This window comes from Melanotaenia boesemani, chromosome 1 (genome assembly GCF_017639745.1).
Source record: "Melanotaenia boesemani isolate fMelBoe1 chromosome 1, fMelBoe1.pri, whole genome shotgun sequence".
Taxonomy (NCBI): domain Eukaryota; kingdom Metazoa; phylum Chordata; class Actinopteri; order Atheriniformes; family Melanotaeniidae; genus Melanotaenia; species Melanotaenia boesemani.
Window position 1 is genome coordinate 2,428,153 of NC_055682.1, and position 20,185 is coordinate 2,448,337.

The 20,185-nt window shown below is 45.3% G+C and overlaps 2 protein-coding genes and 1 long non-coding RNA gene across 3 annotated transcripts in view; 1 reads left to right on the forward strand and 2 right to left on the reverse strand.

The window, feature by feature from the left end:
• LOC121645600 overlaps window positions 1–11,531 on the reverse strand; it is a 42,747-nt gene extending 31,216 nt beyond the window's left edge. The window contains exon 1 of the long non-coding RNA XR_006011455.1: window positions 11,458–11,531. This is a non-coding gene — a long non-coding RNA (uncharacterized LOC121645600). The remainder of the gene's footprint in view (window positions 1–11,457) is intronic.
• Window positions 7,787–8,761, reverse strand: LOC121645582 (C-C motif chemokine 22-like). The gene is made up of 3 exons (XM_041994085.1): window positions 8,569–8,761; window positions 8,350–8,476; window positions 7,787–8,160 (listed from the first exon to the last, which is right to left on the reverse strand). Exons 1-3 carry the CDS (start codon window positions 8,630–8,632, stop codon window positions 8,013–8,015), a joined length of 339 nt encoding a protein of 112 aa, XP_041850019.1. The 5' UTR covers window positions 8,633–8,761; the 3' UTR covers window positions 7,787–8,012.
• Window positions 10,479–11,748, forward strand: LOC121645586 (C-C motif chemokine 22-like). The gene is made up of 3 exons (XM_041994099.1): window positions 10,479–10,952; window positions 11,059–11,185; window positions 11,375–11,748. Exons 1-3 carry the CDS (start codon window positions 10,889–10,891, stop codon window positions 11,520–11,522), a joined length of 339 nt encoding a protein of 112 aa, XP_041850033.1. The 5' UTR covers window positions 10,479–10,888; the 3' UTR covers window positions 11,523–11,748.
• The last annotated feature ends 8,437 nt before the right edge of the window (window positions 11,749–20,185 follow it).

The following is a 20,185-nucleotide window of genomic DNA, read 5'->3' on the forward strand; positions in this document are numbered from 1 at the left end:
ATTTTACTATGATGAATCTCCCTTCTGGAGACGCTTAACATTTAAATTTAGGCTCAAAATATGTTTCCTCTTTAACCTCCTATTCTCTTAGCCAACCGGCTCTGTTGACAGCATGATTCTCAACATAGTTCCTCCTTACAAGCTCCATCACTACTGAAAAGTACATGGAGGCTTTAGAGCAACATCTGCTCCCATCCAGACAACGTCTCTTTCAGGGAAGACCTTGCAGATTTCAGCAAGACAATGCTGAACCACATCCTGCATCCATCACAGCAGCATGGCTTCACAGAAGAAGAGTCCAGCTGCTGAACTGGCCTGCCTGCAGTCCAGACCTTTCACCAGTACACAACATCTGGAGCATCATGGAAGCAGAAATCCAGCAACCAAGGTCCAGGACTGTTGACCAGCTAGAATCCTGCATCAGACCAGAATGGGACAACATTCCTCTCCTAAAACTCCAGCAACTGGTCTCCTCACTTCCCAGATGTTTCCAGACATGTTAGAAGAAGAGATACTACACCATGCTGAACACCTCCCTGGAACTACTTTTTACACCATGCTGAACATCACCCTGGAACTACTTTTTACACCATGCTGAACATCACCCTGGAACTACTTTTTACACCATGCTGAACACCACCCTGGAACTACTTTTTCCACCGTGCTGAACACCACCCTGGAACTACTTTTTACACCGTGCTGAACATCACCCTGGAACTACTTTTTACACCATGCCGAACATCACCCTGGAACTGCTTTTTACACCATGCCGAACATCACCCTGGAACTACTATTTACACCATGCCGAACATCACCCTGGAACTACTATTTACACCATGCCGAACATCACCCTGGAACTACTATTTACACCGTGACGAACGTCACCCTGGAACTACTTTTTACACCGTGCCGAACATCACCCTGGAACTACTTTTTACACCGTGCCGAACATCACCCTGGAACTACTTTTTACATCGTGCCGAACATCACCCTGGAACTACTTTTTACACAGTGCCGAACATCACCCTGGAACTACTTTTTACAACGTGCCGAACATCACCCTGGAACTACTTTTTACACAGTGCCGAACATCACCCTGGAACTACTTTTTACACCGTGCCGAACATCACCCTGGAACTACTTTTTACACCGTGCCAAACATCACCCTGGAACTACTTTTTACACCGTGCCAAACATCACCCTGGAACTACTTTTTACACCATGCTGAACATCACCCTGAGCCGCCACCTTATCGTGGTGGAGGAGTTTGTGCATCCTGACGATCCTAGCAGCTATGTTGTCGGGGGCTCATGTCCCTGGTAGGGTCACCCATGGCAAACAGGTGTTTAGGGGAGGGACCAGACGAAGTGTAGCTCAAATCATCGCTATGATGAGGAGAAAACAAGGACCAAGGTTTCCCTTGCCCAGACGCTGGTCACCGGGGCCCCCTCTGGAGCCAGGCCTGGAGGTGGGGAATGGAGGCGAGCGCTTGGTAGCCGGGCCTTTGGCCATGGGGCCCGATCGGGCTCAGCCCGAAAGGGTGACATGGGCCTCCCCTCTTATGGGCTCACCACCTGCAGGAGGGGCCATAGGTGTTGGGTGCAGTGTGAGCTGGGTGGCTGCCAGAGACGGAGACCCTGGCGGTCTGATCCTCGGCTGCAAAAGCTAGCTCTAGAGACGTGGAATGTCACCTCTCTGGTGGGGAAGGAGCCTGAGCTGGTGCGTGAGGTTGAATAGCTCCGGCTAGATATAGTTGGACTCACCTTGACGCACGGCTTGGGCTCTGCAACCACTGTCCTTGAGAGGGGCTGGACCCTCTTCCATTCTGGAGTTGATCCAGGTGAGAGGCACAGAGCAGGTGTGAGCACGCTTATATATGATATGTGATATAGGAATAGCTGACATTTCTGATCATAATGCTATATATTTGACTGTACGCCTACATAATAAAAACAGACGAACATTATGGAAAATGAATGTTAGCATTCTTAACAAAGAAACAGTGGTGCAAGAAATCAAAAAAGAAATTAATGATTGCATCGTTAATAATAAGGATAATCAGATAGAACCAATAATAATATGGCATTCTGTCAAAGCAGTAATGCGAGGAAACCTGATATCAAGGACGTCCTACCTTAATAGAAAACAGAAAATACAAAATTAGAACAACAGTTGAGAGGGCTAGAAAAACAGCAACACGCGGACAGGAGTGACGACTTAGCAGAAACTATTAAAGAGGTTAAAAAACAACTATCTAAATTGTCAACTGAGGAGATCGAAAAGAAACTAAGATTCACAAAACAAACCTTTTGTGAATCTGGCCCCAAAACAACTAAAATCTTAGCAAAACATCTAAGGTCGCAACAAATGAGGACCTCAATTCACAAAATTAGGGATCTAACAAATAAAAATACAAATTATGAACCCGAGAAAATCCAAAAAATATTTCTAGACTACTACAAGAACTTGTACAACCAGTCCACATCGGTAGAGGAAAAAGAAATTGAAGATAATCTGGTTAAATTAGACCTCCCCTCCATAGGAACCATTCAAAATGACTCCTTAACTTGACCAATCAATAAGAAAGCATTTGATAAGGCTATTAGTAGACTGAAAACCAACAAAAGCCCAGGGAGCGACGGTTATCCAAATGAATGGTACAAGTTCTTCAGAGTAGAGCTAGCTCCCCTATTATTGGATTCATTCAACTGGACACTTAAAAATGCTAAAAGCCGACCATCATGGAAAGAGGCCATTATATCGGTCTTGCCAAAAGAAGGCAAAAATAAGGAATATTCAAATCAAATCAAATCAAACTTTATTTATATAGCACCTTTCATACATAGAAATAGCAACTCAAGGTGCTTTACAGAGAGTAAAATCCCCCAGAATCCCAACCCAATAGCAGCAAGCCCACCCCCCACCCCTTCCCATCAAACACACACACATCACAGAGGATAAAAGCAAGTTAAAAGGACCAAGGAATATTGCGAATCCTATCGGCCTATCTCTATCTTAAACGTTGACTATAAATTATTCACATCAATATTGGCTAAGAGATTGGAACTCTTCCTTCCTGACCTGATAGACGAAGACCAGACAGGATTTATAAAGCGTCAACAGACACAGGATTACATAAGACCCACATAAATGAAGTCAACAAACATAGCATTCCTACAGCCTTCGTAAGCCTAGATGCAGAGAAGGCTTTCGATAGAGTCTGCTGGAGCTTCCTCTTTGCAGCTCTGAAGAGAATGGGTTTCAGCGAAATGTTTATTAAATGTGTACAAGCATTGTATAACAGGCCAGTGGCCAGAATTAAAATAAACGGAAACTTAACAGATAGCTTTGAGCTCTTCAGAGGAACACGACAGGGATGCTGCTTGAGTCCTTCTCTTTTTGCGTTATTTATTGAACCTATTGAATTGACTGGGCGAAAAAATGTGTGCACATTTAAGGGGTCTAAATCCCATTGTTGCAGAAACAATAAAGATCTGGTGTGACATTGTAAATTAATACAAAATGGAAGGAGACTGTAAAATGCTGATTTGGCCCTCACACTCTCCAAGATTCAGAGTTGGTCAGCTGGATAGCACATTTACGAAATGGAGCGACAAGGGAACCACCGCAGTGTGTAGATTAACAGATGGAAAAGTGTTTAAAACCTTTGAGAAGCTCAAAGAGCAGTTTGAGCTGGACAATTCTGATCTGTTCAGGTATTTGCAATTGAGACACTTTTATAATACAGAGATTAAAAGCTATCTTTCCCAGGAGGGCAGTGAGTTATTAGAAATGTTGACTGGAGCATACAAGAAGTTACCTTCAAACGTGGTCTCAAAAATGTACAAATGTTTGCAAAAATGCAACAGACATAATTCACTGTATGTAAAGCAAAAGTGGGAATCAGAATTACAACTTAAACTGTCAGAGGATGATTGGCACTCGATCTGCCTGTTACAACACACCTCCTCTTGCTCTAGACAATGGAGAGAATTTGGCTGGAAGAATTTGACAAGATTTTTTATCACACCCCATATTAAAAGTAAACAGTTGGGAATCCCACAGCAATGCTGGAGACTCTGTGGACATATCCCACATTTTTTGGTCATGTGGAAAAGTTCGTCCCTTTTGGGAAATTATTGCTAAGAAGATAGAGAACATTTTAAGCAATAAAATACCTAATGATCCACGGTTTTTGTATTTGTGCCTATTGCCTGCAGAAGTGATTCATGTGGAGGACATTTATCTGTTCAAAGTGATGATATTGGCCAGCAAGAAAGTCATAACAAGAAACTGGTTGAAAATGATCTTCTGAGACTGGAGCAATGGTGAGACATCATGGAGGAAATTTTCTCGATGGAGAAAATGACTTATTGTTTAAGACTCAAAGCACAAAAATTTGAACAACGATGGAAGAAATGGAATATTTATAATGCTTGTTTAAATGTAAACCTTCCTTTGTGATATGTCTGTAGTACCCCACAAGTTGTGTTCCTTATATGTTATTTTATTTACTAAACATTTTTGTTTGTTATTGTTATTGATATCTATGTTTGAGAAAAAGCTTAAATAAAAAGTTAAAAAAATGTATACTTTTTTAATGAGCACCACAGTAATTATTAAAGTTTGCATCCACACATAACTGAGATCATGAAAGACTGGTTCTGTGTTATCTAAATGTAAACAACACAAGATGTATAACAGTCATTCATTTCTTCATGGGGAGGAACTTTGCCTGCTTGGACTGGGGGTTGTTGCCGTGGTGATCGCCCTTGTCCCATTGGCTGGGGGTTCTGCACTGCAGTCCTACAGCTGTGATGTGGACTCTGGCCCACCCTGATCTGGGTGGTTGCTGTGCTGGTCTCTGTGGAAATGGGTGGGCTGACTCTTGGTGTGATCAGATCCCCAAGATATTTCCTCACAGCAGTTTCAAGACAGGTGTTTATTACTTTTATTATTTTTTGTACAAAGAAACATGTTTGTGTATAATGGAGGGAGGGGGGACGGCTCTGTTTGTACATGTATGTGGACGTCTGTGTGACTATGAAACACAATGATGGGTGTGTTTTTAAATTGCTATGTCATATACTTTGGTGTGTGAAGGCTTGTTTTGCTTTAATATGCATACATTTTTTTCATCATGTAAAGCACTTTGTGTTGCCTTTGACAACAAAAGCACTTTATAAATAAAGTTTGATGTGAACTGATTAGCAGCTGCACTTTAATTAACCACTGAACAGCCACTGAGAGAACAAGACAAACCCATTTTCAATGCGTAAGCATGTGCTAGGAAGAGTGGGAGTATGGAAGATCATAGGTGAGTAGATGGGGTGTGGAGGGATGACATGACCCTGTGGGGGGGCCTGGGTGGGCCTGGGGGTGGTGCGCCGTGGATCTGGGCTCTCCCTCTGACCTCCTCCCTGTCCTCTCAATGGGGGTGGGTACCTTCTGAGGTCAGTGGCGGCTCATTGGCTGCGGTCCCTGTATGGCCCGGTTGTGGGGGGCTGCCTCTCCTGGCCTGTCTTGCCCTGGGGGACCTCCCAGGGAGAGAGGGTGCCTAATGCCACTATAGGCTCAACATCCAGAGGGAAGCGAACTTCCCTCTGGACTTATATCCCCAGACCCCTTTTCTTTCCCGCGCTCTCTGTCTCACACACACACACACACACACACACACACACACACACACACACACACACACACACACACACACACACACACACACACACACACACACACACACACGTAGGGATTTGGGAGGTGAGCATGCCATGTGGGGTGGAGTGAAGGGGCCATTCAGTGGTCTCCTCGGATGCACCCCGTGGTGGCTCACCTTTCAATTTTAATTGCACTTAGACACCAAAACACAAGAAACACAACACACAAACAAGTGAGCCCCAAGCCCCGCGGGGCTCCTCTGGTCCGCCTGGGGTGTCCCCCACGAGGCATGGTGAGTGAGTTATGTGTGACGTGACTGTGTGATGGTGAGTGCTTGTGGGTACAGCACAGGGGAGGGTGTGAGTGTGGAGCTATATGGGGTGCAGATTGGAGTAAGTGGAGGGTGGGGGGAGGGGGTCGATGGCGCCCTGGGGTGTGCGGCTGGAACATTGGGGTGTGTGCTGGCCTATGCCGGGTGGTTGTCTGGGGGGCCCTGGTTCTCCTGCTCATGGTGCTGGCCCTCTGCCTTTGGGGGGTGGGAGGGCAGCCTGACCAAAGGGCCCAGGGCCCCATTGTTTTGGGGGTTGGTAAATGGCCGGGAGTGACTGGTGGTTGCGGGTTCTTTGTGGTTTCCCGTGGTGCGGGACCTGGCTGCTCTGCGGTTGGGGCGGCTATGGGTCCGGCCCTGTGAGGGGTTGTGGGGGCAAGCAGTTGAAGTTGGCTTGTGGCGGGGGGTGAGGCCGCTGGTGGTGCCTGGGTCAGTGGGCATCAGCCCTGGGCCAGGCAATTCTGGGGCGGGGTTTCTGGGCTCTGGTGCCTGAGGGTGGTTCCTCCCTCACTCCGGGGTGGTGGGGTCCGTATGTGTCGGGGGTCTGGGCCTGCCCGGATGTGCTGCCATGGTCTGGGTTGGTGCATGCCCTGGTGTCTGGTTGCCGCCATGGGACCCAGGGTATGGCCTGGAGGCAGGAGGGGTGTAGAGGTTTGAAGGGGAGCTGAGTGGGATTCGAGGGATTATAGGGGGAGGTGCTGGGGTGTGAGACAGGGATGTTTATATGTTGTGTGTGTGTCTATGCTGTGGATGATGTGTGTGTGGGGGTATGTTTGTGTGTGCGTGTATGCATGTGCTAGGAAGAGTGGGAGTGTGCAAGATCATAGGTGAGTAGATGGGTTGTGGAGGGATGACATGACACTGTGGGGGGGGGGGGGGGGGGGGGGGGGGGGCTGGTTCTGCATGGTGCGGGCCCTCTGCCTTTGGGGGGTGGGAGGGCAGCCTCTGGGCCCCTGGGGCCCTGGGCCCTTTGGTCAGGCTGCCCTGCATGGCCGGTCCCTGGTGGGGCCAGCAGCTGCCGATCTTGGCCCACTGGGACCTATGCCCCAAGACCGCGGGGGGCTCTTGCTGGGGCTCTCCTCTGCTGCCCTTCGGGTGGGGCTGGAGTCGTCTTCGTGGTGGAGTGGCTTGGGTTAGTCCTCCAGGGGCCCGGGTCTCTGGGCTGCCCTGGTCTGACTCTGACCTCCGTAGAGGCACGGTCGCATTTACGTGATCTTACCACTCTTCATCACTTATCACTCCTCTTAATCATGCTCTACATGCTGACACAATCACTGAGTTGTCCAGTGGGTTTTTATACTAAGAGATAATTTCTGTTATTGTTGTGCTACTTTCATGATATGACTTTTTGATTCGGTTATAATTTAAAAACTCTTAATGACTAGCAGCTCTGTTTTTTCTGTTTTTGTAAAAGTTGTAGGAAATTTTCTGGTGTGTTCATGTACAGGTGTAACAGTTTGTTGTCTGGTGATGGTGTGGATTGAAGGGTCTTTCCTTCTGTCTGTGATCTTTTTGTCTCCTTTTTCCTTTCCCTTTTGCTCTGTTTTCTATTTTCCATCTTTTTCTGTCCCCTCCGGTCAGGTCCAGCAAGATTACATAGATTACGTGATTCAAAGTAAATAAATAAATAAATGAATCAGATTATCAAGAGGAGCCTTACCCATAGGCCTCCCCTTGGCAGAGCAAATTTGTTCAGCACGATACAGCAACCAGATTATCATTTTGCTGCTATGATGCTGGACAGGACAAGTTAAAAGAAAAACTTTCAATCAGTGGCACAAAATGTAAACGAGTTCAAAGCATTTTTAAATATCAGAACTTTATTGTCAACATAAATATAGTCCAAAACAAGAAGTAGAAAAATAGAGTTTTTATTCAGAAAGTGGGAACTGTACAGCACACGAGGACAAAGAGGAATGATGGTTGTCTGAAATATTACAGCAACATGTTTCTCACCAACACACTGAGGCAAGAAGAAGAAACATTTCCATCATTCGTTCTCATTAAAGTCAATACAACATCTTTTCTATGGAAGGTTTCTGGTCTGGTTTCTGTGAAGCTCTGGGACTTCAGTGTTTGAGGGGTGTGAAGGTTTCTGGAAGTCTTCCAGTAGTTTCGTGGCCCAGCTCCAGGTGGGATCAGTGCAGAACTTCCTGCCGCTAACAGCCGTGATTCTGCAGAAAACAAACAACGTAGAAGGTAAGACCTCCAGAAGCTCTCATTAATGCTCCTGCTGGATCGGTTCTGTCTGAGACCATGCAGAGCTGATGGGGCAGCCATGATGGAAGATTTCTCAGGTTGCTATGGTGATATTTTCTGTGTGGATGCAACGTGTGTGTGTGCGGCCTCCTGTGTGGACTCACATGATTGCTTTGTGTCTGCAGTCGCTCGGTGATGTGGCCACGTGCTTCACCCTGTCCCGAGGAACTGGTATGCGTTTGAATGTGTTGCAGCATCCTTCCCTGAACATCAGCTGCAGACCGGGTGGAGCTGTGGATGAAAACACACCTCAGCACACACAGCTCAGCACACACAGCTTGGACTCACGCTTCCTGACGGATGAAACCAGATGATTCACTCACCGGCAGAGCTGCCACCCAGGAGGCAGATGAAGGTCAAGAGCCCGAGAATCACCAGAGTCTTCATGGTTTCTGATGGATGGATGATGATGGTCTGAAGTGTGCAGGACTGGTCTGACCTGCTGGGTTTATATACAGCTCACAGCTCCACATCATCTCATTCACACTGAGTCCAGTTCTAAGAAACAACTGCTTCCTCCTCCTCTTCCTCCTCCTCTTCCTCCTCCGCTGCTGCTTCTCTTTTCTCTCTCATTCAGGGTTTTTCTGCCTTCAGAGAAAACTTGTTAAAAACATCACATTTCTCTGTAGAGGAAGTTCTTCTAAAAGCCTTCGAACCTCAAAGAAACGCAGCATCAGGGACCTGAATGGTAAAAGGTGTGTATTCATATAGCTCTTTACATGTATGTCACAGTCACACATTCACACACTGATGGTGGAAGCTGCCGTACAAGGCGCTAACCACAACCCACCAGGAGCAATTAGGGCTTTGGTGTCTTGCTCAGGGACACCTCGACATGAGCTCTCCGGGCCGGGATCGAACCAGCAACCCTTGGGCACCGAGAATTTGATTCAGGCAGTCATGGACAGCTGGTGGAGGGTCATGTGACCACAATGGACTTCATGGTGAGAGATATTCATGGTGTGTCTGGATGAAGTGAGTCAGATACCAACAGATTTTCCTTCTTTCCAGCTGGGAATTGCTGCCTGGCTTCAGGAGCAGCGTCACCTTCAGAGACTCTGATGTTACGGAGATGATCTGAAATCTTTCTGCTGGAACTGGACCAAGTCTGAAAGCAAAACCACTGGAGCACAGAGACCAAGAAACTCCCTTGTTCAGTTCCAGAGCAGAGCACATGGAAGCAGATCTGGGATTCTGCTGGTTGTGGAGGAAGTTAGTGAATGACGTCTACTTTCACTTCCTGCTTTATTCTCATGAACGATCCTGCTGAGCGCTCCGAGGACATCAGGACGGGTCAGTCTGAGGTCTGCAGCTGATAAACGTCCAAATGGAAAAAATTAATTAATGTTCAGTATTTGTGAGATTTATAATTGTAGTTCCAAGAAAGATGAAACTTTATGTCAACTTTCCCAACGGATTTAATGGGAAAGTTTCCCAAAACTTATAACTGGAGTTTATAAATGTGAAATAAACAGCCATAAAAATGTGTCATTTACCACGTTTAACTCTGCTGTGTGTCATAAAACCCGGTGACAGAATATGATCACGCTGACCAATGATGCATTTGTTCATTAGTTCAATGCAGAGCTTCTAAATCTTTCAGCTGGACACCAATAATCCTGGAAAATGTTTTAATGATGTTGTTCAGGCTGTTTTTGTCTCTGAAACCAGCAATTAAAGAAAAAGTTGAACAGTTGGACGGTTCACGCCTCCGCGTCGTCCATTAATTTATGATCATGGACACCTCGTCGGGCATTATTCCTTACTTAACTGTGACTTCGAAAACACACCCAGTTTTACCACGCAGTCTGGAAACATTAGATATTTAGCTATAAACGTTTCCCCCAGGTCATCAGAGCTAACTAAGCTAAATTATGTCCAGCTACTATAAACAATAGGGCAGGGGGTCAAACCACACACACGGCAGGCTAAAATGAAAAAACTGGAACAAGTTGAGGGCCGGCCTGGTTCAAAGTTTATTAAAAACTTGTTTAAATGACCTCATTGGTTAGCAACACAGCCTCTCAGCAAGAAGGTTGCTGGTTCGAGCCTCGGCTGGGGGGCGGTTTGAACCTGGAGGGTGGTGGCCTTTCTGTGTGGAGGTTGCATGTTCTCCCCGTGCATGCGAGGGTTCTCCAGCTTCCTCCCACCGTACAAAGACATGATTTTAGGTTAACTGGTCACTCTAAATTCTCCCTAGCTTTGTCTGTGTGTGTGTGTGTCACAGACACCAAAGCCCTAATTGCTCCTGGTGGGTTGTGGTTAGCGCCTTGCACGGCAGCTTCCGCCATCAGTGTGTGAATGTGTGACTGTGACATACATGTAAAGAGCTATATGAATACACACCTTTTACCATTCAGGTCCCTGATGCTGCGTTTCTTTGAGGTTCGAAGGCTTTTAGAAGAACTTCCTCTACAGAGAAAATGTGATGTTTTTAACAAGTTTTCTCTGAAGGCAGAAAAACCCTGAATGAGAGAGAAAAGAGAAGCAGCAGCGGAGGAGGAAGAGGAGGAGGAAGCAGTTGTTTCTTAGAACTGGACTCAGTGTGAATGAGATGATGTGGAGCTGTGAGCTGTATATAAACCCAGCAGGTCAGACCAGTCCTGCACACTTCAGACCATCATTATCCATCCATCAGAAACCATGAAGACTCTGGTGATTCTCGGGCTCCTGACCTTCATCTGCCTCCTGGGTGGCAGCTCTGCCGGTGAGTGAATCATCTGATTTCATCCGTCAGGAAGCGTGAGTCCAAGCTGTGTGTGCTGAGCTGTGTGTGCTGAGCTGTGTGTGCTGAGGTGTGTTTTCATCCACAGGTCCACTCGGTCCGCAACTGATGTTCAGGGAAGGATGCTGCAACACATTCAAACGCATACCAGTTCCTCGGGACAGGGTGAAGCACGTGGCCACATCACCGAGCGACTGTAGACACAAAGCAATCATGTGAGTCCACACAGGAGGCCGCACACACACACGTTGCATCCACACAGAAAATATCACCATAGCAACCTGAGAAATCTTCCATCATGGCTGCCCCATCAGCTCTGCATGGTCTCAGACAGAACCGATCCAGCAGGAGCATTAATGAGAGCTTCTGGAGGTCTTACCTTCTACGTTGTTTGTTTTCTGCAGAATCACGGCTGTTAGCGGCAGGAAGTTCTGCACTGATCCCACCTGGAGCTGGGCCACGAAACTACTGGAAGACTTCCAGAAACCTTCACACCCCTCAAACACTGAAGTCCCAGAGCTTCACAGAAACCAGACCAGAAACCTTCCATAGAAAAGATGTTGTATTGACTTTAATGAGAACGAATGATGGAAATGTTTCTTCTTCTTGCCTCAGTGTGTTGGTGAGAAACATGTTGCTGTAATATTTCAGACAACCATCATTCCTCTTTGTCCTCGTGTGCTGTACAGTTCCCACTTTCTGAATAAAAACTCTATTTTTCTACTTCTTGTTTTGGACTATATTTATGTTGACAATAAAGTTCTGATATTTAAAAATGCTTTGAACTCGTTTACATTTTGTGCCACTGATTGAAAGTTTTTCTTTTAACTTGTCCTGTCCAGCATCATAGCAGCAAAATGATAATCTGGTTGCTGTATCGTGCTGAACAAATTTGCTCTGCCAAGGGGAGGCCTATGGGTAAGGCTCCTCTTGATAATCTGATTCATTTATTTATTTATTTACTTTGAATCACGTAATCTATGTAATCTTGCTGGACCTGACCGGAGGGGACAGAAAAAGATGGAAAATAGAAAACAGAGCAAAAGGGAAAGGAAAAAGGAGACAAAAAGATCACAGACAGAAGGAAAGACCCTTCAATCCACACCATCACCAGACAACAAACTGTTACACCTGTACATGAACACACCAGAAAATTTCCTACAACTTTTACAAAAAAACAGAGCTGCTAGTCATTAAGAGTTTTTAAATTATAACCGAATCAAAAAGTCATATCATGAAAGTAGCACAACAATAACAGAAATTATCTCTTAGTATAAAAACCCACTGGACAACTCAGTGATTGTGTCAGCATGTAGAGCATGATTAAGAGGAGTGATAAGTGATGAAGAGTGGTGAGATCACGTAAATGCGACCGTGCCTCTACGGAGGTCAGAGTCAGACCAGGACAGCCCAGAGACCCGGGCCCTCAGCAGCAGTCCCAAAACAGAGGAGAGCCCCAGCAAGAGGCCCCCGTGGTCTTGGGGCACAGGTCCCCGTGGGCCAAGATTGGCAGCTGCTGGCCCCACCAGGGACCGGCCATGCAGGGCAGCCTGACCAAAGGGCCCAGGGCCCCAGGGGCCCAGAGGCTGCCCTCCCACCCCCCAAAGGCAGAGGGCCCGCACCATGCAGAACCAGCCCCCCCCCCCCCCCCACAGTGTCATGTCATCCCTCCACAACCCATCTACTCACGTATGATCTTGCACACTCCCACTCTTCCTAGCACATGCATACACGCACACACAAACATACCCCCACACACACATCATCCACAGCATAGACACACACACAACATATAAACATCCCTGTCTCACACCCCAGCACCTCCCCCTATAATCCCTCGAATCCCACTCAGCTCCCCTTCAAACCTCTACACCCCTCCTGCCTCCAGGCCATACCCTGGGTCCCATGGCGGCAACCAGACACCAGGGCATGCACCAACCCAGACCATGGCAGCACATCCGGGCAGGCCCAGACCCCCGACACATACGGACCCCACCACCCCGGAGTGAGGGAGGAACCACCCTCAGGCACCAGAGCCCAGAAACCCCGCCCCAGAATTGCCTGGCCCAGGGCTGATGCCCACTGACCCAGGCACCACCAGCGGCCTCACCCCCCGCCACAAGCCAACTTCAACTGCTTGCCCCCACAACCCCTCACAGGGCCGGACCCATAGCCGCCCCAACCGCAGAGCAGCCGGGTCCCGCACCATGGGAAACCACAAAGAACCCGCAACCACCAGTCACTCCCGGCCATTTACCAACCCCCAAAACAATGAGGTCACAGTGCTCCACCTACACTAAGTGATGGAGCTAAGCACAGGGGACCAGAGGGAAGGAGATTCAGCTATATGGTTCTTTGAGGAGGCAGACATTGTCTCACTACTGATGTGGTCAACTAAGAGATTCCTAAACTGCTGAATACACAGATTATTTTTGGTTTTCCAGTTCACAAGGATAGTTTTCTTTACAATGCATAACGCTGTGTGTATCATGTGTGCAGAGTTAATTGCCATATTAATGTCACCCAAGTCACCTAGTAGACATAGTGCGGGGTTTGCAGGAATATTACATTTAAACCATGTTGACATGTCCACACATACCTGAAGCCAGAACCTGCGGACAGGTGTGCAGGACCACAAGGCATGGAGGTAGTTATCAGGTGTGTTTTCATTGCAGTGTGTGCAGATGTTTGATTGTGACAGACCCATCCTGAACATCCTTTGTCCTGTATAATGACTCTATGCAGAATTTTGAATTGTATTAGTTGCATATTTGAATTCTTAGTCATTTTAAAGGTGTTTAAACATATTTGTGACCATTTATCTTTATTAAAGTTACTGGATAAGTCACCCTCCCATTTTGAAGTTGGAAGACAGATTGAGTCTTCTAGTTTAGATAATAGTCTATATGTTTTTGATAATAGCTTTGGGGCATTGAGATTCATGAATTCTGCCACCCTAATAGGTAGCTGTAAGTTTAATTGATTAATGGTATATTTTTTACATATAATAGATTTAAGCTGGTGATATTCTAAAAATGTTTTGCTACTGATTCCATATTGTGAAGTGAGAATATTAAATGATAAGAAGTTTCCATTTTCTATTATGTGTTCTAACTGTTTTATTCCTTTATTTTTCCATTGAGTAAAATTAATCAGCTTTTTATTTTGCAGGATGTCAGGGTTGTTCCAGAGGGGTGTAAACTTACATGGAAAAAGTGAGGATTTGGTTATTTTTAGAAAATCCCACCAAGCCACTAAAGAGGAACTGATGTTGATGCTTTTAAAACACTTATGTGTTTTGATGGTTGAGCTGATGAATGGCAGGTCAGAGATAAACACATCCTCACACAATGCTTGCTCTACATCTAACCATGGTTCATCCAGACTGCTAGGTTTAAGCCATTTGGAGATATACTGCAGTTTGTTAGCTAAGAAAACATGATTAAAGTTGGGTAGCTCCAATCCGCCTCTATCTTTAGTCTGTTGTAAAGTTTTTAGACTGATACGTGATGGCTTATTTTTCCATAAAAATTTAGATATATGTGAGTCCAGTGACTTAAACCAGCTGGAGGATGGTTTAGTGGGTATCATTGAAAAGAGGTAGTTTACTTTAGATAGAACCATCATTTTAACTGTGGCAACCCTCCCTATGAGTGATATGGGTAAGCGCCTCCACCGTGAGAGATCATCCTCTATTGCTTTAAGTAGCTGGACATAATTTAGCTTTGTTAGTTCTGATAACCTGGGGGAAATGTTTATGCCTAGATATCTAATGTTTCCAGACTGTATTGTAGTATTGGGTGTGTTTTGTAGGTCACAGTTGATGGGCATAATAATAGTCTTAGACCAGTTAATAGAGTAGTCAGATATTGATGAGAATGTGTTAATAAGTGTGATTGTCTGGGGGAGAGACGTCGGTGAGTTCTGGAGGAAAAGTAATACGTCATCAGCATAAAGACTTATCTTGTGTTCTATATTTTTGGCATGGATTCCTTTAATCTCTTTATTTTGTCTTATGGCAGCAGCTAGGGGTTCAATAAAAATAGCAGAGTGATGGAGAAAGCGGGCAGCCCTGTCTGGTTCCTCTCTGCAAACAGAAGCTTGGAGAAGTTTGATCATTGGTCTTCACACATGCATTTGGGTTGTTATATAATATTTTTATCCAATCTATGAAAGATGACCCAAACCCAAATTTGTTTAACGTTGCAAATAAAAATTTCCAGTTTACTCGGTCAAATGCTTTTTCTGCGTCTAAAGAAATTACTGTAGATTCCAGATTATTTAGAGTAGAATAATCTATGATGTTAATTAATCTATGCATGTTAGTAGAGGGATGTCTACCTTTAATAAAGCCTGTTTGGTCAGGATGTACTGATTGAAAGTTTAATGCTCCCGTCTGCTGCCAATAACCCAAAATGAGAAAATTAAAAGGTTCACATAAACTTTAAAGCAACACGACATAATTTTCTGACCTTAAAAAGGTGTTTCTGACTCATTGTGATGGGACAGTGACATTTATTATGTAACTGGTACATATTAAGGGAGGTTTGTTGTTTATCTGGTGAGAAGTTTGACCTGAAACCAGCAGGACTTCAGACAATTACAATGAAAGCATCTCTGAAGGCTCCTGACTCTCATCAAGATATGAATAAATTTCTGACGCCCGAGCTGCTGTCATTCCTTCATGCTGCTGCAGGTGAATATACAGAGAATGTCTCCACAGCGGAGCAGCATCTCCAGGCTCAGTGGAAACCGCATATTTGCACACATCACCAGCAGAGGGCGCTGAAACTCCACCACATGGAGGGGTTTCATCTCAGACCTTCAGTTCATATATGGGGTGTAAAGTGTAAACATTTAGATTTAAATTTATCATATAAAGCCTTTAACACTTAAATTAGATAAAAAATTTAAATGTGACATTTAGATTTAACAAATAATTTTAACAGTAGGACGCATGCAGGGCTCTAACGTAGTTTATTATAAAACGTTTAGTGTGTTATGTTTACTTTGGACTTTCAGAAGTGACGCTTAACATTTAAATTTAGGCTCAAAATATGTTTCCTCTTTAACCTCCTATTTTCTTAGCCAACCGGCTCTGTTGACAGCATGATTCTCAACATAGTTCCTCTTTAAAAAAGCTGCATCTCTGATGGGATGGGGCTGCATTAGTGCCTATGGCGTGGGCAGCTTCCACATCTGTGAAGCTCCATCAATGCTGAAAAGTACATGGAGGTTTTAGAGCAACATCTGCTCCATCCAGACAACGTCTCTTTCAGGGAAGGCCTTGCAGATTTCAGCAAGATGATGCTGAACCACATCCTGCATCCTGCATCCATCCAGCATGGCTTCACAGAAGAAGAGTCCGGCTGCTGAACTGGCCTGCCTGCAGTCCAGACCTTTCACCAATACACAACATCTGGAGCATCATGGAAGCAGAAATCCAGCAACCAAGGTCCAGGACTGTAGAGCAGCTAGAATCCTGCATCAGACCAGAATGGGACAACATTCCTCTCCTAAAACTCCAGCAACTGGTCTCCTCACTTCCCAGATGTTTCCAGACATGTTAGAAGAAGAGATGCTTCACCATGCTGAACATCACCCTGGAACTACTTTTTACACCATGCTGAACATCACCCTGGAACCACTTTTTGCACCCTGGAACTACTTTTTACACCATGCCGAACATTACCCTGGAACTACTTTTTACACCATGCTGAATATCACATTTTGCATTTTATTTAAGCAGTTAATCTCGACAGTTTCTATCCCTGTTGCAGTGAGAAAACTCCCTCAGCTCCAGGTGACACCGTGTCCTTACTCACCTTCAGCTCTGCTTGATAAATGCTCTCTGTCTGAATTTGAGCTTCATAAATAGACCAGACAACACCACCATGTTGCAGCTAAACACTAGAAGATGGTTGGGTTGAGGAAGGATTAATTAAAATGCAGGAAAACAAAGTGCTTATTAAAAGATATCCTGGTATATGCTCCCCAGAGATCCACCTGCAGTGATACCTGAGCCATGTAATCCATCACAGGGAGGCTTCATCACCACACTGTCACTTCGTTTAGATAGATGCTGCATCCTGAACACAGCGGCGTGGAGGTGTCAAGTCCACCAAAGTCTGATCCAAATGAGCAGGAGGAGAAAACAATGAAGCTCCTTCATTCAGCTGTCTGAAGTTTAAAACTGTGATTCAGGAAAAGTGAGATTTTCTGCCACGTTGATGCTCTCCAGCAGTAAAAGGATGACGATGGTCCTCATCCGGCTCGAGGGTTGCTGGCCAATATCAGCACAATTCTCACTCACACAAGAAAGAAGTTTTACAGGAAACTTTTATTTCCTCTGTGATAGATTTCAGCCAGCTCTGCAGTGACGTGCCATCCTTCCTTTCACCTGGATTTGTCTTCATGCTCCTACTGCTTCACCTGGTTGGTGAACGCCACCTTCTGTTCGTTCACTTCAGTTTCCAACACATCACACGACAAAGGTCCTCTCCCAAAAACTGCTATAAAAACATCATTTTTTCCTTAAATCACTCAGTCAACTTCATAAATGAAAATAATAACCATGTAAATTATTTAACACATTAAACTTCATGGAAATAAAACCACACAAACTCTCATTCATAAAGGCAGCAGTCTTACACGTACTACAAATTAGTAAAAATACTGATATAGATCTTCAGATAAAATCACACAGAAAATAACTCATTTTGTTTTGTTTTTTTTTTCATTAAAATGGTGAAATCATGTCATTAACTTTACATTTAAAGGGTTAAAATAATCTGAAAAATGACATATTTGGTCATTTTGATCAGGGCTGAAACTGACTGAGTGATTTGAGCAAAAAAAAAAAGTGGAAAAAAGGATCACTCTGGAATGGTTTACGTCTGGTTCGGGGAGAGGAATTGTTTGACCTCTAATGTCCTGAAAGGGTAGGAAATTTGTTCCCGGTGTCCTGTTGACCTCTAAGAAAAGTTCTTCAAGAGAATTATTTTCTCAGGAAAGTCAGCCCATATGAGGAAACCCGACCAGAACGGAGGCCAGAAAATGGAAAAATTTCCCGAAAGAACAAAAAGGTTCCTAATGAGTGACAAGGGTTAAACTACTTCATGATGAGCTGGGAGATGGAAAACATGCTTTCAGCTGTATTTTATCCAAAAGATTTTCTGAAATTTCTTTTATGAAAAGTATTTTGTATGGACAGAGTGAAACACCTAAAAACATCAGAAACAGGTTTGTAAGATGTGGTGGAAGTTTGGACATTTATAGGAAGAGTGTGTGACGTTTACTGACATCTGGTGGTCAAGTTGGAGATAGCAGCCATCTAAACACAACCTGTTAACCAGCTAATTCCATCAACATGCAGCAACCTCTTCATCAGGTCCACCTTCTAGTACCGGGTCGTCCTCTTCATCAGGTCCACCTTCTAGTACCGGGTCGTCCTCTTCATCAGGTCCGCCTTCTAGCACCGGGTCGTCCTCTTCATCAGGTCCACCTTCTAGTACCGGGTCGTCCTCTTCATCAGGTCCGCCTTCTAGTACCGGGTCGTCCTCTTCATCGGGTCCGCCTTCTAGCACCGGGTCATCCTCTTCATCGGTTCCGCCTTCTAGCACCGGGTCGTCCTCTTCATCGGGTCCACCTTCTAGTACCGGGTCGTCCTCTTCATCAGGTCCACCTTCTAGTACCGGGTCATCCTCTTCATCAGGTCCACCTTCTAGTACCGGGTCGTCCTCTTCATCAGGTCCCCCTTCTAGCACCGGGTCATCCTCTTCATCGGTTCCGCCTTCTAGTACCGGGTCATCCTCTTCATCGGTTCCGCCTTCTAGTACCGGGTCGTCCTCTTCATCAGGTCCACCTTCTAGTACCGGGTCATCCTCTTCATCGGTTCCGCCTTCTAGTACCGGGTCGTCCTCTTCATCAGGTCCACCTTCTAGTACCGGGTCGTCCTCTTCATCAGGTCCACCTTCTAGTACCGGGTCGTCCTCTTCATCAGGTCCACCTTCTAGTACTGGGTCGTCCTCTTCATCGGTTCCGCCTTCTAGTACCGGGTCGTCCTCTTCATCGGGTCCACCTTCTAGTACCGGGTCGTCCTCTTCATCAGGTCCACCTTCTAGTACCGGGTCGGACCTTTTTAATCCTGGTGTGATAGATGAAGCAGGTGGTGGAAACCTTCCTCAGAGGTTTTCTACATGTTGACATGACAGCATCACACAGTTGCTGCAGGTTTGTCGGCTGCATCCATGATGAGAATCTCCCGTTCCACCACATCCCAAAGCTGCTCTACTGGACTGAGATCTGGTGGCTGTGGAGGCCGTTGGAGTCCAGTGAACTCTTCGTCATGTTCTAGAAAGCAGGTGGAGATGATCTGAGCTTTGTGACATGGTGCATTATCCTGCTGGAAGTAGCATCAGAAGATGCTCCACTGTGGTCATAAAGGGATGGACATGGTCAGCAACAATACTCAGGTAGGCTGTGCTGGTTAAACCAGGACACGTTGGTAAATCTTCTTCTTCTATGCCTATTTTATGGTGGTTCTTTGTAGGAGGAGCAGCTGCTGAAATATATGGATTAATTAAGAAAATAAAAACAAAGATTTATTTTGTTTATTTTGCTTTAGATTCTAGAGTCTCATTTTTATCATCTGAGATTTTTGTTATTGTAACACACTACAACTAAAAGATGGTAAATGGTCTGTACTTATATATCGCTTTTCCAAAGCGCTTCACATGTACGTCACATTCACCCTTTCACACAGACATTCACACACTGATGGTGGAAGCTGCCATGCAAGGTGCTCAACTACGACCCATCAGGAGCAATAAGGGGTTCGGTGTCTTGCTCAGGGACACCTCCACTTGAGCTCGACAGACTGGGATCAAACCAGCAACCCTTGGGCTACAGGACAACCACTTTACCCACTGAGCCATGCCACCCAAAAGATAAACCATGATGTTTCCTCATCTAACCAGCTGGTTTAATTTGGTTTGACCTCCCCAGATTTAATCAGCTAATTAACCTCAGGTCTGCAGTGACGTTGTGGTATATAACTTTATCCACAGAGTTGGAATTAACAGAGAGAAACATTAAAGCAGGACTTTACAGCAGAAATGCAAAGCTTGGTGAGTCTGTAAGAGGTTTGGTGCTTCTCATGCTGATGTGTTCACACAGTGTTACAGTGTTTTTTACTAATTATTTTTATTGATTAT

What these genes read in the sequence shown, in the direction of transcription:
- LOC121645582 (XM_041994085.1), bottom strand. Translation starts at nt 8,632, where the DNA reads ATGAAGACTCTGGTGATTCTCGGGCTCTTGACCTTCATCTGCCTCCTG. An exon ending in CCTGGGTGGCAGCTCTGCCG is followed by an intron (nt 8,477 to 8,568) that starts GTGAGTGAATCA and finishes TTTCATCCACAG; the next exon opens with CTCCACCCGGTCTGCAGCTG. An exon ending in TGCAGACACAAAGCAATCAT is followed by an intron (nt 8,161 to 8,349) that starts GTGAGTCCACAC and finishes TGTTTTCTGCAG; the next exon opens with AATCACGGCTGTTAGCGGCA.
- LOC121645586 (XM_041994099.1), top strand. Translation starts at nt 10,889, where the DNA reads ATGAAGACTCTGGTGATTCTCGGGCTCCTGACCTTCATCTGCCTCCTG. An exon ending in CCTGGGTGGCAGCTCTGCCG is followed by an intron (nt 10,953 to 11,058) that starts GTGAGTGAATCA and finishes TTTCATCCACAG; the next exon opens with GTCCACTCGGTCCGCAACTG. An exon ending in TGTAGACACAAAGCAATCAT is followed by an intron (nt 11,186 to 11,374) that starts GTGAGTCCACAC and finishes TGTTTTCTGCAG; the next exon opens with AATCACGGCTGTTAGCGGCA.